This window comes from Carcharhinus amblyrhynchos, chromosome 17 (genome assembly GCF_965287045.1).
Source record: "Carcharhinus amblyrhynchos chromosome 17, sCarAmb.v2.hapA, whole genome shotgun sequence".
In the NCBI taxonomy this organism is placed as follows: Eukaryota; Metazoa; Chordata; class Chondrichthyes; order Carcharhiniformes; family Carcharhinidae; genus Carcharhinus; species Carcharhinus amblyrhynchos.
This window is the reverse complement of record NC_137340.1, coordinates 7,489,976-7,509,774: the sequence shown is the minus strand read 5'-3', so window position 1 is coordinate 7,509,774 and position 19,799 is coordinate 7,489,976. Positions and strand designations below refer to the sequence as shown.

At 45.2% G+C, this 19,799-nt stretch overlaps 1 protein-coding gene across 10 annotated transcripts in view; it reads right to left on the bottom strand.

The window, feature by feature from the left end:
• Window positions 1-19,799, bottom strand: part of LOC145354308 (ankyrin-3-like) — a 736,920-nt gene that overhangs the window by 72,271 nt on the left and 644,850 nt on the right. For all 10 annotated transcript variants that reach the window (XM_080205431.1, XM_080205432.1, XM_080205433.1 and 7 more), the window contains 4 exons: window positions 17,781-17,887; window positions 11,289-11,513; window positions 8,433-8,587; window positions 63-274 (listed from right to left, as the gene is read on the bottom strand). In XM_080205431.1, the coding sequence (XP_080061557.1) occupies window positions 63-274; window positions 8,433-8,587; window positions 11,289-11,513; window positions 17,781-17,887 (699 nt within the window). The remainder of the gene's footprint in view (window positions 1-62; window positions 275-8,432; window positions 8,588-11,288; window positions 11,514-17,780; window positions 17,888-19,799) is intronic.

Genomic DNA, 19,799 nt, shown 5'->3' with positions numbered 1-19,799 from the left:
TCGAGATGATGTCATGTAATGTTTCTCTCACACTTATCCTGGCAAATTAAACGCCGAATTACCTGGAGGCCCACTCGGATCCTCTTGGTTAAGGCTCCCTCTGGGAAAGAAGCTTGCACAAGTGGAATGGTCGTGCTGCTCAGCATTCCCCCTTCAGGTCCCATCTGATTACTTTCCTGCTTGATCCGGGAGACGACGGCAAAATACTGCGGAAAATCCTTGGTGACAATTCGACAGATGCGTTTCTTCTCCAGCTCCTCAAGGCTGTCGAGTTCTGAGTGAAAACGGACCAACACACTGCGTTCAAAGCTCTTAAGTCGCACTTGCCTGCAAACACCTTAAACTTCCGTTATCCTCTAGCTCAAAGCACTTGTTTAAACGCAATTGCTGGTATCGATGCCATTAATTCTAAAGTTTAAAGTCTATTTATTGGTGTCATAAATCGGCTTACATTAACACTGCAATGAAGTCACTGTGAAAATCTCCTAGTCGCCACACTCTGGCTACAGTGTTCGGATACACTGAGGGAGAATTTAGCATGGCCAATGCACCTAACCCGCACATCTTTAGACTGTGGAAGGAAAATGGAGCAGAGGAAACCCACGCAGACATGGGGAGAACGTGCAGACTCCACACAGACAGTGACCCAAGCCGGGAATCGAACCCAGGTCCCTGGCGCTATGAGGCAGCGGTGCTAACCACTGTGCCACCTAGGACTGTTGGAATTGTAACAACACAAGGGCTCTAGTTGGAATCGCAGAAAACATGTGGATCAGGAGGCCATTTGGCCCATTGTGCCTCTACTAGCTCTCTGAAAGAACTTTCCAATTAAACCCACACCGCTGACCTTTCCTCCCAGCCCCACCCTTCTCCCCCTTCTCCTGTTCCCTTTCGAAAGTGACAACTGAATCTATTTCCCAGCTTCTTTCTGGCAGTGTATTCCAGATCACAGAAAGCTGCTGTGTAAAAAATAATTCTCATCCACCCACCATTCCTTATTTTAAATCTGTGTCCGCTGGTTACCAACTTAGCTCAAAATAACTTCTCCCTATCTATTGTGTCAAAACTCATCATTTAAAGATTTTCCATTGTATCTCATCTCAGTTGTTTCTCCTCTGAGCAGAATAACTCTATTTGCTCGATAATGTCCAAGCAACTTAGAATCCCTGCAGTACAGAAGCAGGCCATTTGGCCCATCAACTTAAGTCCCTCATCCCTGATACCATTACAATCAAACTCTTGTACACCCTCACCAAGGGCGCAATCTTACCGACCTTTCGCTCCACACTCTCGCTGCAGCGAGATCAGAGAATTTGGCACCCAGCCACATCTTCATTCGCTGCATTGGGATGGGGAAATCCGGCTGGCGTGAACGGTGGTAACGTTAGTTGGCGCACAATGGTGGTTATAGGGAATAGAGGGACATATTGTTTCTTGTGGAAGAAACAATGTTGTGTTTTTTTTATCCGGCTTAAATCTCAGGAATTCCTTGTGAAACACAGTGCCCAGATTCGGATACAATTCTCCAGATGAAGCCTAACTAGCCCTTTGCCCCTGACACATTCACAGGGTATGAGCATCACTGGCAAGGGGCAGCACTTACTGCCTATCCCTAATTGGTTTGCTCAGCCGTTTCAGAAGGCAGTTAAGAGGCAGGCATATTGCTGTGGGTCTGAAGTCACACAGAGGCGAGCCACGTAGGAACAGCAGATTTCCCTCCTTAAAGGATATCAGTGCACCAGATGGGTTTTTATGATGATTTCTGATTACTTGATCACCAACACTCGATTTTTACTCCCGACTTAATTAACTGAATTTAAATGTTACAGTTGTTGCGGAGGGACCTGAACTCTCGCCTCTAAACCATTAGTCTAAGCTTCTGAATTACTAATCCACTAACTTAACAACTATGCTATTGTACAGAACCCACATACTTGGCACTGTCTCTTGGCTCCCTAGAGTTGTGTACTTGAACCTCGCTGCCTCACAACCTTTGTGTGCCTACATTATGAAATGACTAAGCTTACCTTACGAATTGTTTCCTGAAACTGTCATATTTACTTTGGGTTACGCTCAACCGGGGAAACAATAGAAAGAATGTTGCTCACTTCATGGCACCGTCACCACTTCCTAGTCAGAAGGTCGCGGGTTCAAATCTCACCTCGGGAGTTGGCGCACAATCTAGTTAGAGGCAGCCTCACAACAAACCTACTCTGGCCCGAGGATACAGAGGGCCTCAGGTGAAAAGAAGTATTTCACTGAATAGGGCATGGGTTAAGGGTGAAAGGAGAAAAGTTTAGAGGGAATATTAAGGGGGGACTTCTTCACGCAGAGAGTGGAATGAGCTGCCGGATAAAGTGGTAAATGTGGGGTCACTTTTAACATTTAAGAAAAACTTGGACGGTTTCATGGACGAGAGGGGTGTGGAGGGATGTGGTCCCAGTGCAGGTCAGTGGGACTAGGCAAAAAAATGGTTCGGCACAGACAAGAAGGGCCAAAAGACCTGTTTCTGAGCTGTAATATTCTATGGTTCTAGGAAGCAATTAGGTAAATTAACAAAAAATGATTAAAAGCAGACGGCACATGCCACACACCAGAGATAAAGCAATTTAATACAGCGAGGAGGAAGAAACCTTTGTGGTGCCTGTCGCTTTAAGAGATAATAGTCTGAAGCCCCCCAGACCTCACATTCCACATCCTCCGAAGACTCGTTTCAGTTCTGATGCTGGAAGGCATCCAAAGCCAAACTCAGAATAAGACCACCCTGAATACTTTTTTTTTCAAATCAAAGGAGGATAGAAACTTTATCTCCAAGCAGGAAAGTGAAAACCCCCCTTTTCTTTACTTTAAAGGAAAGAACGTGAGTCAGTTCAGAGAAGAAGGGAAGTAAGATGTGTCCGTGGAGGGAGGTGACTCAGACACAAGGGGGAGGAAGGAAGGGTAACTGTAAATAACCTCCATCAGAATGAAACGAATCCTTGGATTTTAATCGCGCCTCTTAAGAACTTGGGACGTTCTGAAGCATCTTACAGCAAATGAAGTAATCGTGGAGTGCAGTCACCACTGCAAATTGGAAAAGATTCTAACACTACGGCCTATTTCCTTCATTCACTGCTCTCGACACACACTGCATGGGTGGTAAAGAATTAAAACAAGGTCATCCGGTGAGGGAGGTCTTGTGGCACAGAGCCCCTACCTCCAGACCAGAAGCTCCGGTTTCAAGTCCCGTTTCAGGATTTGATGGCCAAGAAAAGGTGCAGTCATAAAGGTGTGTTGGAAGGATTCATCTGCCTTGAACCATTCCTGCACACCTAGAACATAAGAACTAGGAGCAGGAGTAGGCCATCTGGCCCCTGCTCGGCGGATATTCAACAAAATCATGGCTGATATTTTTGTGGAATCAGCTCCACTTACCCACCCGCTCACCATAACCCTGAATTCCTTTACTTTTTAAAAAATCTATCTTTGTCTTAAAAACATTCAATGAGGTAGCCTCAACTGCTTCACTGGGCAGGGAATTCCACACATTCACAACCATTTGGGTGAAGAGATTCCTCCTCAACTCAGCCCGAAATCTTCTCCACCTTATTTTGAGGTCATGCCCCCTAGTTCTAGTTTCACCCGCCAGTGGAAATAACTTTCCTGCTTCTATCTTATCTATTCCCTTCATAATCTTATATGTTTCTATGAGATCTCCCTTCATTCTTCTGAATTCCAACGAGTGTAGCCCCAGTCTACTCAGTCTCCCCCCATAAGCCAACCCTCTCAACTCCGGAATCAACCTAGTGAATCTCCTCTGCACCCCCTCCAGTGCCAGAATATCCCTTCTCAAGTAAGGAGACCAAAACTGTGCACAGATGTGGTCTCACCAGCGCCTGATCACAGATAGTGAGAGGGGGATAGTTTCCCAGTCAGTCATACTAACAATGACAAACCACCGCAGTATATTTTTATATTATTCGTTCAAGCAATGTAGGCCAGCATTTATTACCCATCCCTGGTTGCCCTTGAGAAAATGGTGGTGAGCTGCCTTCTCAAACCGCTGCTGTCCCTGTGGTGTAGGTACATCCACAGTGCTGTTAGGGAGGGAGTTCCAGGATTTTGATCCCAGTGAAGGAATGGCAATAAATTTCCAAGTCAGGATGGTGAGTGGCTTGGAGGGGAACCTCCAGCTGGTGGTAGTTCCCATGTATCTGCTGCCCTTGTCCTTCTAGATGGTAATGTTTGTTAGCGGATTTGGAAGGTGCTGTATAAGAAACCTTGGCGAGTACCTGCCTGCACCTTGTAGATGGTACACACTGCTGCTACTGTTCATCGGTGGTGGAAGAAGTGGATGTTTAAGTTCTAGGATGGAATGCCAATCAAGCTTTGTCCTGTATGGTGCTGAGCTTCTCGTGTTGTTGGAGCTGCACCCACTCAGGCAAACGGAGACAATTCCATCACACTCCTGACTTGTGCCTTGTAGATGGTGGATGGACTTTGGGGAGTCAGGGGATTAGTTACTCGCCGGAGGATTCCTAGCCTCTGACCTGCTCTTGCAGCCACTGCGTTTATTGTATTTACAGAGCTGATCCAGTTCATTTTTCTGATCAATAGTAACCCCCAGACTGTTAACAATGGGGGGGGGGGGGACAGTAACTGGCCATGTTGGAGTTGTCCTGTTTTGTGTGTACAGGATGTACCTGGGCAATTTCCCACACTGTTGGAAGATACCAGTGTTGCAGCTGCACTGGAACAGCTTGGCGAGGGGAGCAGCAAGTTCCAAAGCACAAGTCTTCAGTACTATTGTTGGAACTCCAACTATTACAACTGTCTCAGTTTAAGTCTATTCCTAGTGTTTCTGCTCTTGTATTTACACCTTATCTTATTCTGGCCTCCAGCCATGTATCTGTCACTGGCATCTGGTTCTCACCACACACTCAGCAGTGTCTGTGTTTAAACGTGTCTGTTTAGTGACTGACTCTTCTCCCCCACTTCCTAAGTTTAACAAGGTTAATTGATTCTTGATGATTGCCTCAATCTTCCTCTCAATTCTGACTGTGTCCATCCTGAACATATTCCCCGGTGACTTCTTGTCTTTTTCACCAGGCCTCCAGCCACTCTCCACATCCTCCGTTTTCCTGGTGAGCTTCCTTCTTTTGGACGGCGGGACTGATGACTAAGTTAGAATTGTTTTCACTGGAGTTCAGACAAGTGAGGGGGGATCTCATAGAGATTTATAAAATTCTAACAGGACTACACAGGGTAGATTCAGGAATGATATTCCTAATAGTCCAGAACCAGGAGTCACAGTCTGAGGATGTGGGGTAGACCATCTAGGACGGAGATGAGGAGACATTTCTTCACCCAAAGAGTGGTGAGCCTGTGGAATTCATTACCACAGGAAATAGTTGATGCCAAAACACTGAGTGTATTCAAGAGGCAGCTGGATATAACACTTGGGGAAAATGGGATCAAAGGTTATGGGGAAAAAGCAGGATGAGGCTATTGAGTTGGATGATCAGCCATGATCGTAATGAATGGAGGAGCAGGCTTGAGGGGCCAAATGGCCTCCTCCTGCTCCTGTCTTCTGTGTTTCTATGTTTACCAAACACCTGAAGCATATCAGAAACAACGTCATCGAGTCCCTTTAGCTCTCAGGAGGTTCTCAGATCATTAAACCTCTGACTCATGAAAGTGAGCCAAGATTGTGACCAACCTGAGTGATTCATAAATCTGTCCGAGTAAATACAGTGAATCACCTTCCAGTCTAAAAACACTCTGTCTGCTATCTTCAGGGCAAGTTCCTGTGTATGTGTCATTTTCACCTGTGTAAAGCACACAGGTCAATAATCTCTGTGGCCATGATACACACCTGCAGAGTTGACACAAGTGTCAGCCAGTGGACCACACAGGAGGAGCACAGGCAGATAAAGACAAGGGGCAGGACTCTCTCATCTCACTCATTCCCACCCCAGCGAGAATTTTGGCACTCTGCCAAAACTCCATTCCCTGGAGTGGCACCAGAGAGTCCAGCCTCGGGCGAGGTCGGACGTTTCTGGTGTTGATACGCATGGATTCGGACCTGCGACATTCTGCTGTGCTGATATCCCACTGACTGAGTCGCGAATTGGCATAAAAGTGGGTGTGTCTTAGAGCAGCTCACCTGAACGGAAAAATCGGAATGTACAGGTTTCAAAATGGGACATAAACCAGATATTAAGGGGGACAAAATCTGCTTACGGTCAGCCTATTCAGTAACATTCTCATCTCAGAGCCAGAATGCTGGTTTCCAATGCAACCATTAGGAACTTACAGCAGAAGCCATTCGGCCCATCATGTCTTTCCTGGCTGTGATGTGGCGATGACGGCGTTGGACTGGGCTGGGCACACTAAGAAGTCTCACAACACCAGGTTAAAGTCCAACAGGTTTATTTGGAATCACGAGCTTTCGGAGGGCTGCTCCTTCATCAGGTGAGTGGAGAGTTGGGTTCACAAACCCAGCATGTAGAGACAGAGACACAATTGCAAGATAATGGTTGGAATGTGAGTCTTTGAGAGTTAATCAAGTCTCTACAGGTACGGACAGTGTGAGGGGAGAGTGGGATAATCACAGGTTAAAGAGGTGTGAATTGCCAGGACATTTAGTTGGATTTTGCAAGCCCAGGCCAAATGCTCGGGGTTACATGGAGTGTGACACGAACCCTAGATCCTGGTTAAGGCTGCCCTTGTGTGTGCGGTTGGCCTCAACAGAGATCTTGGGCTCATGTCACACTCCATGTCACCCCCACCATTTGGCCTGGGCTTGCAAAATCCTACTAAACATCCTGGCTTGAGACAATTCACACCTCTTTAACTTGTGATTATGCCTCTCTCCACTCGCACAGTCCGTACCTGGGAAGGTTAACTATAAAGGCTCACATTCCCACCATTATCTTGCAATTGTGTCTCTGTCTCTACATGCTGGGTTTGTGAACACACTTCTTCACTCACCTGATGAAGGAGCAGCGCTCCGAAAGCTGGTGATTCCAAATAAACCTGTTGGACTTTAACCTGGTGTTGTGAGACTCCTTACTTTACTGTTTCTATGCTAATCTACTGTCATTGTCCTCTATTATTCTCCGGTTTATCCCCTCAAAGGATGCAAATTTCTTATATAAAAGCATTTGATGCTCAAACAACTCTCTGAGAACAATAAACATTCCTCAACCATTCCCATGTGGTCAAAGACCAAGGTTCTCTGGCCTCTCCCCAGAGCTTTCCATCGGATGGGAGGCAATGCGCCATTCACTTGTGGCAAAGTCTTCTGGTCCCAGTGGGTATTCCCATTGAAACAACCAGCATACCACCAGGAAACTGGGGACGGGCCACCAGCCAGACTGGAGAATCCCACCGGCACGAGCAGCTGGAAAATTTAGGCCACAGAATTTTTAACTCACAGTAGGTAGGAGCCCGTGCCAAATTTCAGAAAAAGCTACCCGATGTTCAAGGAGAAGACGGTGGCATTATGTTAATATCACTGGATTAGTAATCCACAGGCCCCAGGTAAGGCTGTGGAGATATGTGTTCAAATCCCACCATGGCAAGTGATTTTAAATTCAATTAATAACCCTGGAACATAAAGTTAGCTTCAGTAATGGTGATATGACAACCAGTTTAACAACTGATTGTTGTTAAAAAAGAAAACCCTCTGGTTCACTAACGGTCTTAAGGGAAGGAAATCCAACGTCCTTACCTGGTCTGGCCTACATGTGACTCCAAATCCACGGCACTGTGGTTCACTCTCAACTGCCCTCGGTTCAAGGGCAATTAAGGACAGGACAACAATGCCTTCACCCCAGAAAAGGATAAAGAAACACAAAACGTTCACGGAGAGAATAAACAGGGCATTGGATGAATTCTCTTTCCCTTCTTCAAATAACGTCATGGGATCTACGTCCACTGTGAGGGGGCAAACAGGACCCACATCTGAACTTCCAACAGTACAGCACTCACTCGCTGTTATACATGGGTGGCAACTTCTGTTACCTGTTCAAGTCTCTGGGTTGAAGTATGGACGTACTACTGCATCTTTCAACTCAGAGGCAAGCGTGCTACCACTTAACCAAAGGGCTGACCTGAGGCTAACAGTGATTTTCAGAGAAATGATCTGACAAGGCCAGATAATATCACTGGTTACGATCAAACAGACCTGTTACAATTACCAAGGGCATTCCTTCTGTGTCACTACATGCAGGTGCAGAAGGGGATCTGCTTCCTTTTAGTCAGATTTTTACTTAGTAGAATTTCTATAACATTTTCTTTGTGCAAAACTGTAACTAAGAAAGAGTGCAGAGACCTTCGGGCATTTGTTCAACAGAAGATAAAGGTTTGTTTTGGAATAGGCTTCAGAAAAAGGAAATCGCAGCTTTATCTGGGAGTAGTTAAATGACCTGCCAAAAGTGTAGACTCACCCTCATCCATGCCATTTAATATCTCATTGAGATCCTGTTCTTTACAGTCATACTGGTGTTCCTTCCAGACTTCCCCGTTTTCACTTCGCAGTATGATAAGCTCTCTTTCCTTGTCTCGCATTGACCCAAAGTGTGGTATCTCCACAATCACTGGTCTAGAAAGAAGAGAGGCTTTTTTGTATTATCTTTATTCGGCAGACCAGTGCAACTTTTGGCACACAACGCCATTCCGGAATACCCCACTTTTCTAGAATTTTAACTCCTGCCCACCACCTCCTCCCCCCGCCAAAGGAAAAAGTAAATTAGGTCATTTTAAGCCTTTAAAAATTGAGATACAATTCCTGAAAAGCAACGAAAGCTCATCCATCTCAGCTGTTCATTCTTGCCTCCAGGAATCCTCTGAATGGACCAACATCCTGTATTCTCCATGCCATTATGGGCCACTATGAGAGGAGCTTCAGATTTTGTTTAAGCTATGAAGATTTCCCAACCAGCACTCAAAGGGTTAGAAAAAAATAGTTAAATTCAAAAATTTTAAAGCACCCTGGTATTATACTTATCAACCCCCTCAAGAGCAACATTAAGACAGTTTGCCTTTCGGTATCCTACACAGGCTGCATTTAAAGCTAAATTGTGCAAAACCATCGCCAATTAAGTAAGGAGCAAGTCGCTGGAGGGTTAAAGGTCTCATTTGACTGTGGAACTTGCGTCTTTCCACGGTTTTATTTTATTAGCTGCCCAAAGGAACTTGAGCATGTGAGCAAAACATTGCAACAATTTTCAAGTGGGTTTCTAAGGAGGCTCTAATGCATCAAAATGCAATTTAGCGCTGCCATTTTCATCCCTAAACTACTGATATCAACTGCAAGAGTCCCCAGTTGCAAATGACCCACTCCTGACCATCCCCCCCGCCCCACTCTTGGCCAGAATATTGCGAATGAAGAAATGGTTGCTTACATTTCTAACATTCTACTTCATAATATTCAACATTGGACATACACAGAAAATCATTTTTGCAAATGTGTGGAAAAGCGTGTGAGATTACTGAAGGATGCAACGGAAATTTAACATTCAGTGCTGTCCCACCATGGAGAAACAGTCTCGTTTGGCATTGGAACTCTGACACCGCCCGGCTAAAAACACTTTGGCAGGTTGATCACATCCCGTGTGTAGTGCAAGACATCCAGAATGAAAATATGGATATAGAGAATGTACCAAACCTTTGGGGATGTATCAAAATCATTGGGGGGGGGTGGGGGGAGGGGGTGATTCTACTAAATCATTAAGTGAAATGCTTCAGATCTACACTTTACAAGGCAGAAATGCCTTTATTTATTTTCGATGTTTTTGAACAAACAGCAAATTCTCCTAAGGTTGAGAGATCCTGACACTTTGAGTGGATCCATCCGAAATACCAATTTCATTGGTCTCTTTAAGTATGTGTAAAGTGGGTAATCTGAACACAGTTATGTAGGGCCTGTTCCATTGCTTGACAGAACGCACCAAAACGGCATGTTTAGCTCAAACAACTCACGGGGTGGGGGAGCGGAGGCCTTTTGGCAGACCCTTCGGAAAGAACTTTAACGAGAAAACGATCAATTTTCCGCCACTGGTTGACTTAACGGGCGGGATTTTCCCACCTCGCCCGCCGTGGGAATCGTAGCAGGGTGGGACGCGGACCACTCAAAGGTCTGTCGATATCGGGTGGGATTTTCGGGTTTCGGGGTGAGCGCAGCCGGACAATCCGATTGTCTCCGCACATCGTTCCGGCCTAAATTTGCCCTACTTGTACGAATGAGCCAGAAGAGACAATTTCTTTGGTTTTTAGCTTTCCGCTGATACCTTCTCTATACCAATATTGCATGTGTCACATTATACTGAATGCAGTTGATGCGGCTGAAAGAGATTCCAACAAGTGAAAGTACAGAAGTAAAGCAGTTATGAAGGCAGAATGCTTGCAGTGAATTGGAAAACATGCCTGTAAGCGCCAAGCTTAAAACAACAGAGCTTCGATAATATCAAGCCACTATGATTTTCTTTCAGTGACAGAACTGAAAGCTTTTTTTTCAAAAAAAATGTAACAGAAACAAAACATGGGGAATGACTCAAATAAATACCAAAGAAAAAGATTTAAAAGAAAAATTAAAATCTGCCGTGACAGCTTGTATCTTTTTAATAAACATCCTACCCAATAAATTTTGTTCCTCGAGGCCCCAGCTGCAGGATTCGGTTAACCAAGCTCTCGCCCTCATTGAGAGGGGGAGGGTTGGTAGGAAGGTGAAGTTTACTGAAAAAACATCCATGCAGCATCAAAGGGAAACAAAAAGTGGGAAAAAAAACAATGAAGAAACTGTCATTCCCAACAGGATCCAGAATTTGAATGGCGTATTTGCAAAACTTACACTAACAGAATGAGCAAAAAAATTTTTTTTGTTTTGTTTGTTTGTTTTAACAAGTACTGCCGAGTATTTTAGAGCCACATCATAGTGGGTTGTTTGGAGAGGAATCTTCCAAGTTGGACGTTTGCAAACGATCAAACCAAAAGATGTCCAATTTTGTTTTCAGTTTGATAGAATATTATGGTTTGCTATTTGGCCACTGTTCAGCTTTTTATGAATATCCTGCCCTGATTTTAAAGAAAAGAAAAACAACACACAATATTCCAAACCTCCAGACGTTTACAAGGAAACTACAGACCCGTTCGGTTCATCAGATTTTAACGCCCTCCTCAGCTTAAAACTAAAAGCCCCCGTCCAAGAATTTTGTGGCCAGTAGCATTAATCCACAAAAAAAGGAACGAAAAAAAGGAAGATGAGTCTTTGTGCGGTGGTCAGAAAGGGCAAAGTAGTCACTTACCCCAAGAACTGGGCACCCGAAGGTCCAACTTCAACCAGCCGACTGGCCAACCCTTCCCCCTCCACCATCGGTGGTGGGCTGGCGAGTTTGTGTCTCTTCACCAAGCGGCAGGTGATGCGCGTGGGGGCGGTGCACTTGCGGGGCGGGATGACGATGCGCATTCCGTTGTGGCGGCTGCCGCGCATCGAACCGCCGCGGGCATCCACCATGAAGCTGACCAGAAAACTGGAGGGCGAGAGAAAGGGAGAAAGCCCGAAAAGGCCATGAGCGAGTCACACCACGTCACAGGAACTCTGCCTATTCACACAGGTAACAGGAAGTTCTGGGAAGGAACAGTGATCACGTGAGGAGTATTACAAAGACTGAATACTAGATGGTGCTGGAATGTGGCAGCTCCTTGTGAGCTACCCCCAGCATATCCTTCAATTCTATCTTTTACGCCTTTAAAACTTAAACCTTCTAAACTCTGTAACAATGCTTTAATTCGATCTCTTATAAATTTGACAGGGCCAGACTTTTGAATGGACCTACCTTGCACTAAGTTGATCTTTCTCTACACCCTAGCTGTGACTGTAACACTACATTCTACACTCGCTCATTTCCTTCTCTGTGAACGGTATGCTTTGTCTGTACACTGCGCAAGAAACAATACTTCTCACTGTATACTAAGGCACGTGACAACAATGAATCAAACCAGATATTTCAGCCACACAATTGCAAACTCACCATATACACGTGTCAGCTTTGCTAATTGTACAAATGACAGCAACAAAATCCAAAAAACTTGGGAGGGAAAAGTTTGCAAGACTTTGCGAACAGGGTCGGGAAGTGGGTCGAATCGGACAGCTCCTTCAAAAGGCTAGCACAGGCGCAATGGGCCGAATGGCCTCCTTCTGTGCTATAAGACATGGGCCATGCCGAATTCTCCCTGAACAGGAGCCAGAGTGTGGCGACTGGGGGGATTTTCACACTAACTTCATTGCAGTGCTCATGTGAGCCTACTTGTGCCTAATAAATAAACTTTACTTTTTAATTTTACTTTATACAACACCGCTCATGTTACAAAGAAAAGACCCTTATAGCAGTGTGCAGAAAACTGATACTCAGCCAAGAGAGGTTCAGAGGAACGGCCCAAAGCTGGGTCTGAATAATTGGTTTTGAGGAATTGTGAGAAGAGGGGAGGGGGGCTAAACAGGTGGAGGGGCTGAAGGAGTGAATTCAGGGGAGATTCATATACCGTGATCACCGCTGCACGGTTGTAGTGTCAGTAAACTCAGCTAATTTTTAATCAGGCAGTGTAAATACTGCTCCCCGTTATACGCTGAATAAGTATTCGAACGGCTTTTCCTGGCCACAGGGCCCCAATTAAACTGTTGCAAAATAAAGGGATTAGAACAACTCAAGGAGGAGTCACGAGAATGTCACGGAACTGGTAACCGGCTGAAGAGTGAAATCTCAAACTGTTCTCAAATCGCCCCGTTGCTAAACGCCGAGGTTGCTACAAAAGCAGTTTGCCCTGTTAAATTCAGATTACTTTGCTGGCCATCTGGGATTAGGTCGAGCTAATGATCGGGTTTCAGCTGAATCATGAGGCCAGTGTGCGTCCAAAGTTCAAGTCAACAATTAGAGAGATCTCTGCTGGTATGCAGATGGTCTGAATGGAGTTGAGCGCACAGCTTACAGAGCCGTTCACTGCCAGCATGCTCACTGGGGAGCTGAAATTCCTAGAATGGGAATATTTTCTGAAATGGAAGGCTGAAAATAATTCACTCTGCCCTGCATCTTAAAAAAAAAAATCGCTAGAACAAAAGCTAGCCCTATAAGGCAGCATATTTTAACATGAATGAGGCTTTCAGTTGTGACATGAGAAACAGCAACCTTTAGTTAAATCTTTAATCTGTAGAGTTGTGCAAAAGTTTGACAATCCTCTCTCCCTTATTAAAATAACTTCTTACTATGCATCCAATTCTGTTTACCCTTCTGATTTCATACATTCTCTTTTTAGACAACTTACTTTCACAAGGTTCACGTTACGTGAGCTACATACATGACTGCAAATCATAGGATCCCAACAGTATAAAAGAGAGCACCAAGTCTGCATTGACTCTCCAACACAGCATCTTACTCAGACCCTCCCTCTTTTCCCTATCCCCTTAACCACACACATTTCCCGTGGCTAATTTACCCAAAAGACACACCTTGGGGCAGTAAGGGGTAATTTATCAAGGCCAATCCATCTAACCTGCACAACTACCTGGGAGTAGGTACAGAGGAGATGGCAGGGGTAAGTTTTTCACTCAGAGGGTGGTGGGTGAGTGAGTGGAATCGGCTGTTGTCAGTGGTGGTGGAGGCAAATTCGTTGGGGTCTTTTAAGAGACTTCTGGATGAGTTCATGGGATTTAATGGGATTGAGGGTTGTAGATAGGCCTGGTAGGTAGGGATATGATCGGCACAACTTGTGGGCCGAAGGGCCTGTTTGTGCTGTAGTGTTGTACGTTCTAACCAACCCCCAGAACAAGGATTTGAAGGTAAACTCGCTGCAGTGCACTTTTGTTAATTTGTTCCAAACAGGGGAAAGTTGGTCTAAGTGAGTGAAAGATATGGTCAGGATCACAAATACATGCAGGAGTGGCTCCCTCTGAACAAAAAGCATCTGGATGAGGAGTGAGTCCCATCGGATAACCCTGGCGGAAAGCAGGCAGAGACGCGATGGGCCAAATGGCCTCCTGTGCTGAGTCTATGAGATAGATGACTCGGGAATCATCTTCCACTCACTCCAACAGCTCTCACACATTGATGTTGCAAACTCCACTGGAAAATATAACCCAAACTAACTTTCCTACATGACAGCAGTAACTACACTTCATTGGCTGTAAGCATTTTTGGGATGTCTCGTCATCATGTAAGACACTATTTAAATATATGTTCTTCTTGTTTTCACACACACGCACACGGACACCCGGGCACACACGCACACGCACATACAAAGCGAGTGCCATCCATGGCCGCCAGTGTAATTTGATACACGATAGAATATCTGGAAGCTGAACCAGTCACGCCCTGCCCATTATGCTGGAGGACTCTGGTTTGAAAGGGAAGGTGGTTCAGGGAGAGAATACTCTCTGCTTAACTGCAATGTAATCTCTGCTCCATTCTGCTGACCCGAGATCTTAGGCACATTACAATCAACACTGCACCTTACGAATCAGTGCGCTCGCTTCATCAGAACGTGGTGAAGCAGGAAATTACATTCCTCCATTATAGTTACCTGACCAGCGAAATCAATGATTTGTGAAGGACATTGATGAACTGGAAGGAGCCCAGCCAGTAAGCTTCCTTGCTCCATTATACATTCATCTATTTTGTGTTGTTCCAGTGCTCTTCCTCCTTGGAAACATTCACCTTCTCACCCAAGTGATCAGTCTTCACCCAATTGCCTGGGCAAGTGTTAGTGGGCTGTCTGACCACTGCTTATGTGGAGTTTGCATGGTCTCCCCGTGTCTGCGTGGGTTTCCACCGGGTTCTCCGGTTTCCTCCCACAGTCCAAAGAAGTGCAGGTTAGGTAGACTGGCCGTGCTAAATTGGCCCTTAGTGTCCAAAGATGTGCAGGTTTGGTGGATTGGCCATGCTAAGTATGTGTGTGGTTGCAAGGATAGGACCTGGGTGAGTGCAAGCTCAATGGGCTGAATGGCCTCCTTGTGCACTGTAGGGATTCTATGATTCCGCAGATGAGCTCCATCCTGTCCTCACTTATGAGCCAGAGTTGATTACAATGGCAGAGAGGCTGGATGACCATCGGCAGTGGAATCCCAGAAGGGATACCTGAGAATAACGTCCAGATAACCTTGGTGATGTGAGCTGAGTGACGAATATTAGCCAAGACACGTGGGATTGGTCACCTGAAAAAGAGCCATATTCGACTCAAAACGTTAACTCTGTTTCTCTCTCCGCTGATGCTGCCAGACCTACTGAGTATTTCCAGCACTTTCTTCTTATTGCAGATTGCCAGCATTAACAGTATCTTGCTTTAATTATACTCGAGAATAATCCCTGCTCTTCCAACGCACTAGGTCGTTTATGTCCAAATAAAAGGGCTGAACAGGAAGAGGCCATTCAGTCCTACTGGCCTAACCCCAATTCAGGGAAATAATACCAGTCCCATTGACCTGTCTTTGCCCAATATCTCTCCACACCTCGAGTTAACAAAAATCTACCAATCGCAGATTTAACATGAAAATCAGATTGGGCATTAATTTCCATTGGCTGAAGCAATCTCCAAAATTCTGCCACATTCACAGACAGAAGGAATTCTGACTTCCTCTCCTCAAAGCTCTGGCTCTATTTTTTCAGCCTACGTTCCCAGTCCTGGATTTCACATCCAATGCAATTTAATTTTCAGAGTCCAGATAACACGCCAATAAAACTTTCACTGTTTTCCCTCCAAGACCAACATATCCTAAGCTGCAGTACTTGCATCAAGTGCTTGAGGTGCAAGAGTTTTGTCAAACTGAAGCATAACTTTTACCCACCTTCGTAACCTAACCCTCTAGATACAATAACCTGAATTCCTCTAGGTTTTCTCTCAATCCTTGGCCATTCAGATACTGACCTGCCTTCCTGTTTTTACTACCAGAGTGGCTAACCTCACATTTATCTACGTTATACTGCGTCTGCCGTGCATATACCCACTCACTCAGCCTGTCCAAATCACACTGAAGCATCTCTGCATCCTCCTCACAGCTCACCCTCCCACCCAGCTTTGCTCCGTCTGCAAATGTGGGGATATTTCATTTAGTTCCCTCATCTAAATCACTGATAACCATGATGAGTAGCTGGGGTCACAGAACTGATCCCTGTGGTACCCCATCAGTCACTGCCTGCCACTTGGAAAAAGACCCATTTATTCCTACTCATTTCCTGTCAGCCAACCAGTTTTTCTACCCATCTCAGTACACCACCTCCAATCCTACGTGCTTCAATTTTACATGCTTATCTCTATTCAGAAGGTGAAAGCCTTCTGAAAGTCCAAACAAAGCATACAAATTAGAAGCAGAAGCCCCTCAAGCCTGTTCTGCTATTCAGTAAGATCGTGGCTGATCTGATTGCAACTTCAATCCTTATTCCTGCCTACCGCCAATAACCTTTCACCCCTTATTGATCAAGAATCAATCTAGCTCAGCCTTAAAACTGTCCAAGCACTCTCTGCTTCCACTGCCTTTTGAGGAAGAGAGTTCCAGAGACACTCAACCCTCAGAGATAAAAAAAATCCTCGCCTCTGTCTTAAATGAGCAAGAAATGGTAAAAATTGCAGCTCTGATCTCTGTGACACACCAATCGTCATATACTGCCAACCAGTAAAAGACCCATTCACACCTGGTCTCAGTTTCCTGTTGGCTGGTCAATTGTCATTCCATGCCAATTATCAAATCCCTTCTGGATATCTAAGAACTGTACATCCACCAGTTCCCCTTTATCGACAGCACTAAGCCCACCAACACCTCTACTTTCTCAGAAGGATAAGGAAATTTGGCAAGTCTGGTAAAACTCACACCAACTTATACAGATGCACCATGGAAAGCATTCTTTCTGGTTCTATCACAGCTTGTGGTTGTATCCTGCTCTTCCCAAGACTGCGAGAAACTACAAAGGGACGTGAACATAGCCCAATCCAGCACACAAACCAGTCTCCCATCCATTGACTCTGTCTACACTTCCTGCTGCCTTGGAAAAGCAGCCAGCATAATCAAGGACTCCACGTACCCTCTCATTCTCTCTTCCACCTTCTTCCATCAAGAAAAAGATACAAAAGTCTGAGGTCGTGCACCAACTGAAAAAAGAGCTTCTTTCCTGCTGTTATCAGACCTTTGAATGGACCTACCTGCCATTAAGTTGATCTTTCTCTACACCCTAGCTATGGCTTTAACACTACATTCCATACCCTCTCCTTCCCTTCTCTATGTATGGTATGCTTTATATAGCACGCAAGAAACAATACTTTTCACTGCATATTAATACACGTGACAATAATAAATCAAATCAAATCTTTTAAAGAATTCCAATGAATTGGTTAAACATGATTTTCCTTCCACAAAACTTGGGACCATTCCCATTTTTCATTGAAGACCACATTTTGTAACAGGAAGAAATGAGAAGCTGAGCCCCTCTCGAGCTTTGCCGCAAGTCTCACTGTTCTGGTCACCGTCAGAGGTTGTCTTGTTAGACGCTGACACCCATGTACGACGGCAGGGAATCTCCCACCTGAATGCATTCAGAGAGGGGGACTGAGCAGAATTACCTCCAACCCCGTTAGAGTAGAACAACCCAAAGCTTCACGCTACCCCTGCCATCAGGGTTGTGGGCTTAGCATTCAGCAGTGTGACTTGCACCAAAACGCAAAGTATGGAAAGGGAAGGAACTTTCAATTTGGTCAGTGTGGAAATGCACACACCTGAAGACATAGCATTGAAGTGGACAGTGCAAACTGTAACTTACCCAGAATGAATGGGGCTGGAAACCAGGTTAACATTATCCAGCGTATCTGCCGTCCAGCTGAACCTTTTCAAAGAGTCACTGTCATACTCCCTAGAAACTGCCAGGTGCTACAATCAAAATGTCGAGAGGGGAAAAATAGTGAGTCACGAAATGACAGATATCAAAATAATCAGTAAAAACAAAGTCATTTTTCTTGCTGTAGAAATGAGGGTTTTAAGGAACAGGAACATTGAAAATGGAGTTGGCCACTTAGCCCCTCAAACCTGCTCCATCATTCAATTGGATCAAGGCTCAACTCCACTTTCCTACCTTTGCTCCATATCCTTTAAAAGCTCAGTTAACAAAAGTGAGCACAACTAACTCTAAAATAAAACCAAGGCTTATAGAACAGAGGCATTTTGGGATGAAATCAGTGATATTCAGATCGTTTGGCAGGTAGATATCAGGGAATAGATGTCAACAGAAACTTGCGTTTTTTTTTAAGTAAGCTTGTGTTTGCAATAACAACCAAACAAAATTCATCCGCAACGTTCGTGAGGCACAAGTACCAGCGAATCGTTTTATACGCAACATCCGGGGTGGGATTCTCCGGCCTCCCAGCCGTGTGCTTCCCGCTGGCGCGAGGTGGTGGGTTGTTTGCCAGTGGTGGGATTTCTGGTCCCGCCACTGTCAATGTAATTCCCACTGGCATCACCCCAAGCTGGCGTGAAAGGCTGGAGAATTCCGGCCCTGAGCTCAAGTCACTGGTGTTTAAGAGAGGACAGGTAGGGGTGGTATTACTTGTTACAACTAATTAGTGACAAGAGTTAGACGGTGGAAGTGGTATTTCTTTCATTCATTCATCTTGACTGGCAAGGCCAGCACCTATTGTCAATTTTAAAAGGGAAGGAAAAATTCAACATGAAAGGCCTCTCCCGAGGATGTTAATGTACACTTACTTCCCAACGCTAAATCAGAACCTGACTGTCAGTAGATTAACCACAGGCAACCAAACACACCTCCACCCAAGCCGGAAGTCAGTGATGTTCAGTTGCTCCCACCCTCCCCTGAAACCCCCCCCACAGTTGGGGGTAACATTTCTCTGCAGATACTCCCCAATAATAGAAAACGGATAGAAATGTGAGTCACCCAGCAACACAAAATAAATGGACCGGAGTCTTTGCTACACAAAGCACGGGGACCAAAATTATAACACCTTTTATCTTTAATACATCTTACTGATTTAAATGGCCGTGGTGCATTTTTATGTTAAGGCCTAATCTGTTCATCCGTATGATAATAGTTTTCATGTTTATGATGCCTTTAATATGGTAAACAGTCCAAAATGCCTCATAAAATCTGATACTGAGCCAAAAGAAGCCAAACATTTCAGCAATGTCTTAAAGAGGAGGAGAGATCATAGAATTCCTACTGTGCAGAAAGAGGCCATTCGACCCATCGAGCCTGCACTCTCAGTTTCACCCAGGCCCTATCCCTATTCACCCTGCTAATCCCCCGAGGCAATTGAGCATGGCCAATCACCCGAACCCGCACATCTTTAGAGTGTGGGAGGAAACCCATGCAGACACAGGGAGAACATGCAAACTCCACACAGACTGTGACCCGAGGCTGGAATCGAACTCAGATTCCTGGTGCTGTGACGCGAGGCAGCAGTGCTAACCACTGTGCCCCGTGCCGTGAGATCGACAGGTTCAAGGGCGGAATTCCAGAGCTTGGGTTGCTGAAGGCATGGCCACCAATGTTAGGGTGAAGGAAGTGGTGATGCACAAGAGGCCCGAGTTGGAGGAACACAGTCTTAGGGATGAAGGAGGGGTGAGGTCATTGGGGGGGAAATGCAGGTCAGGGACCTCTTGTGTGACATCACAAGTACTGCTGATGGGCAGTTTTATTCCATCAATGGTTACAACACTGACAACAATCTGATAGAGGACCTCAAGATCGACGGGTTCCGATTATTAAACAGGGACAAGCTTACTCCACTACTGAGTGAGTCAGTAACAAGAGTGAGTCAACATCAAA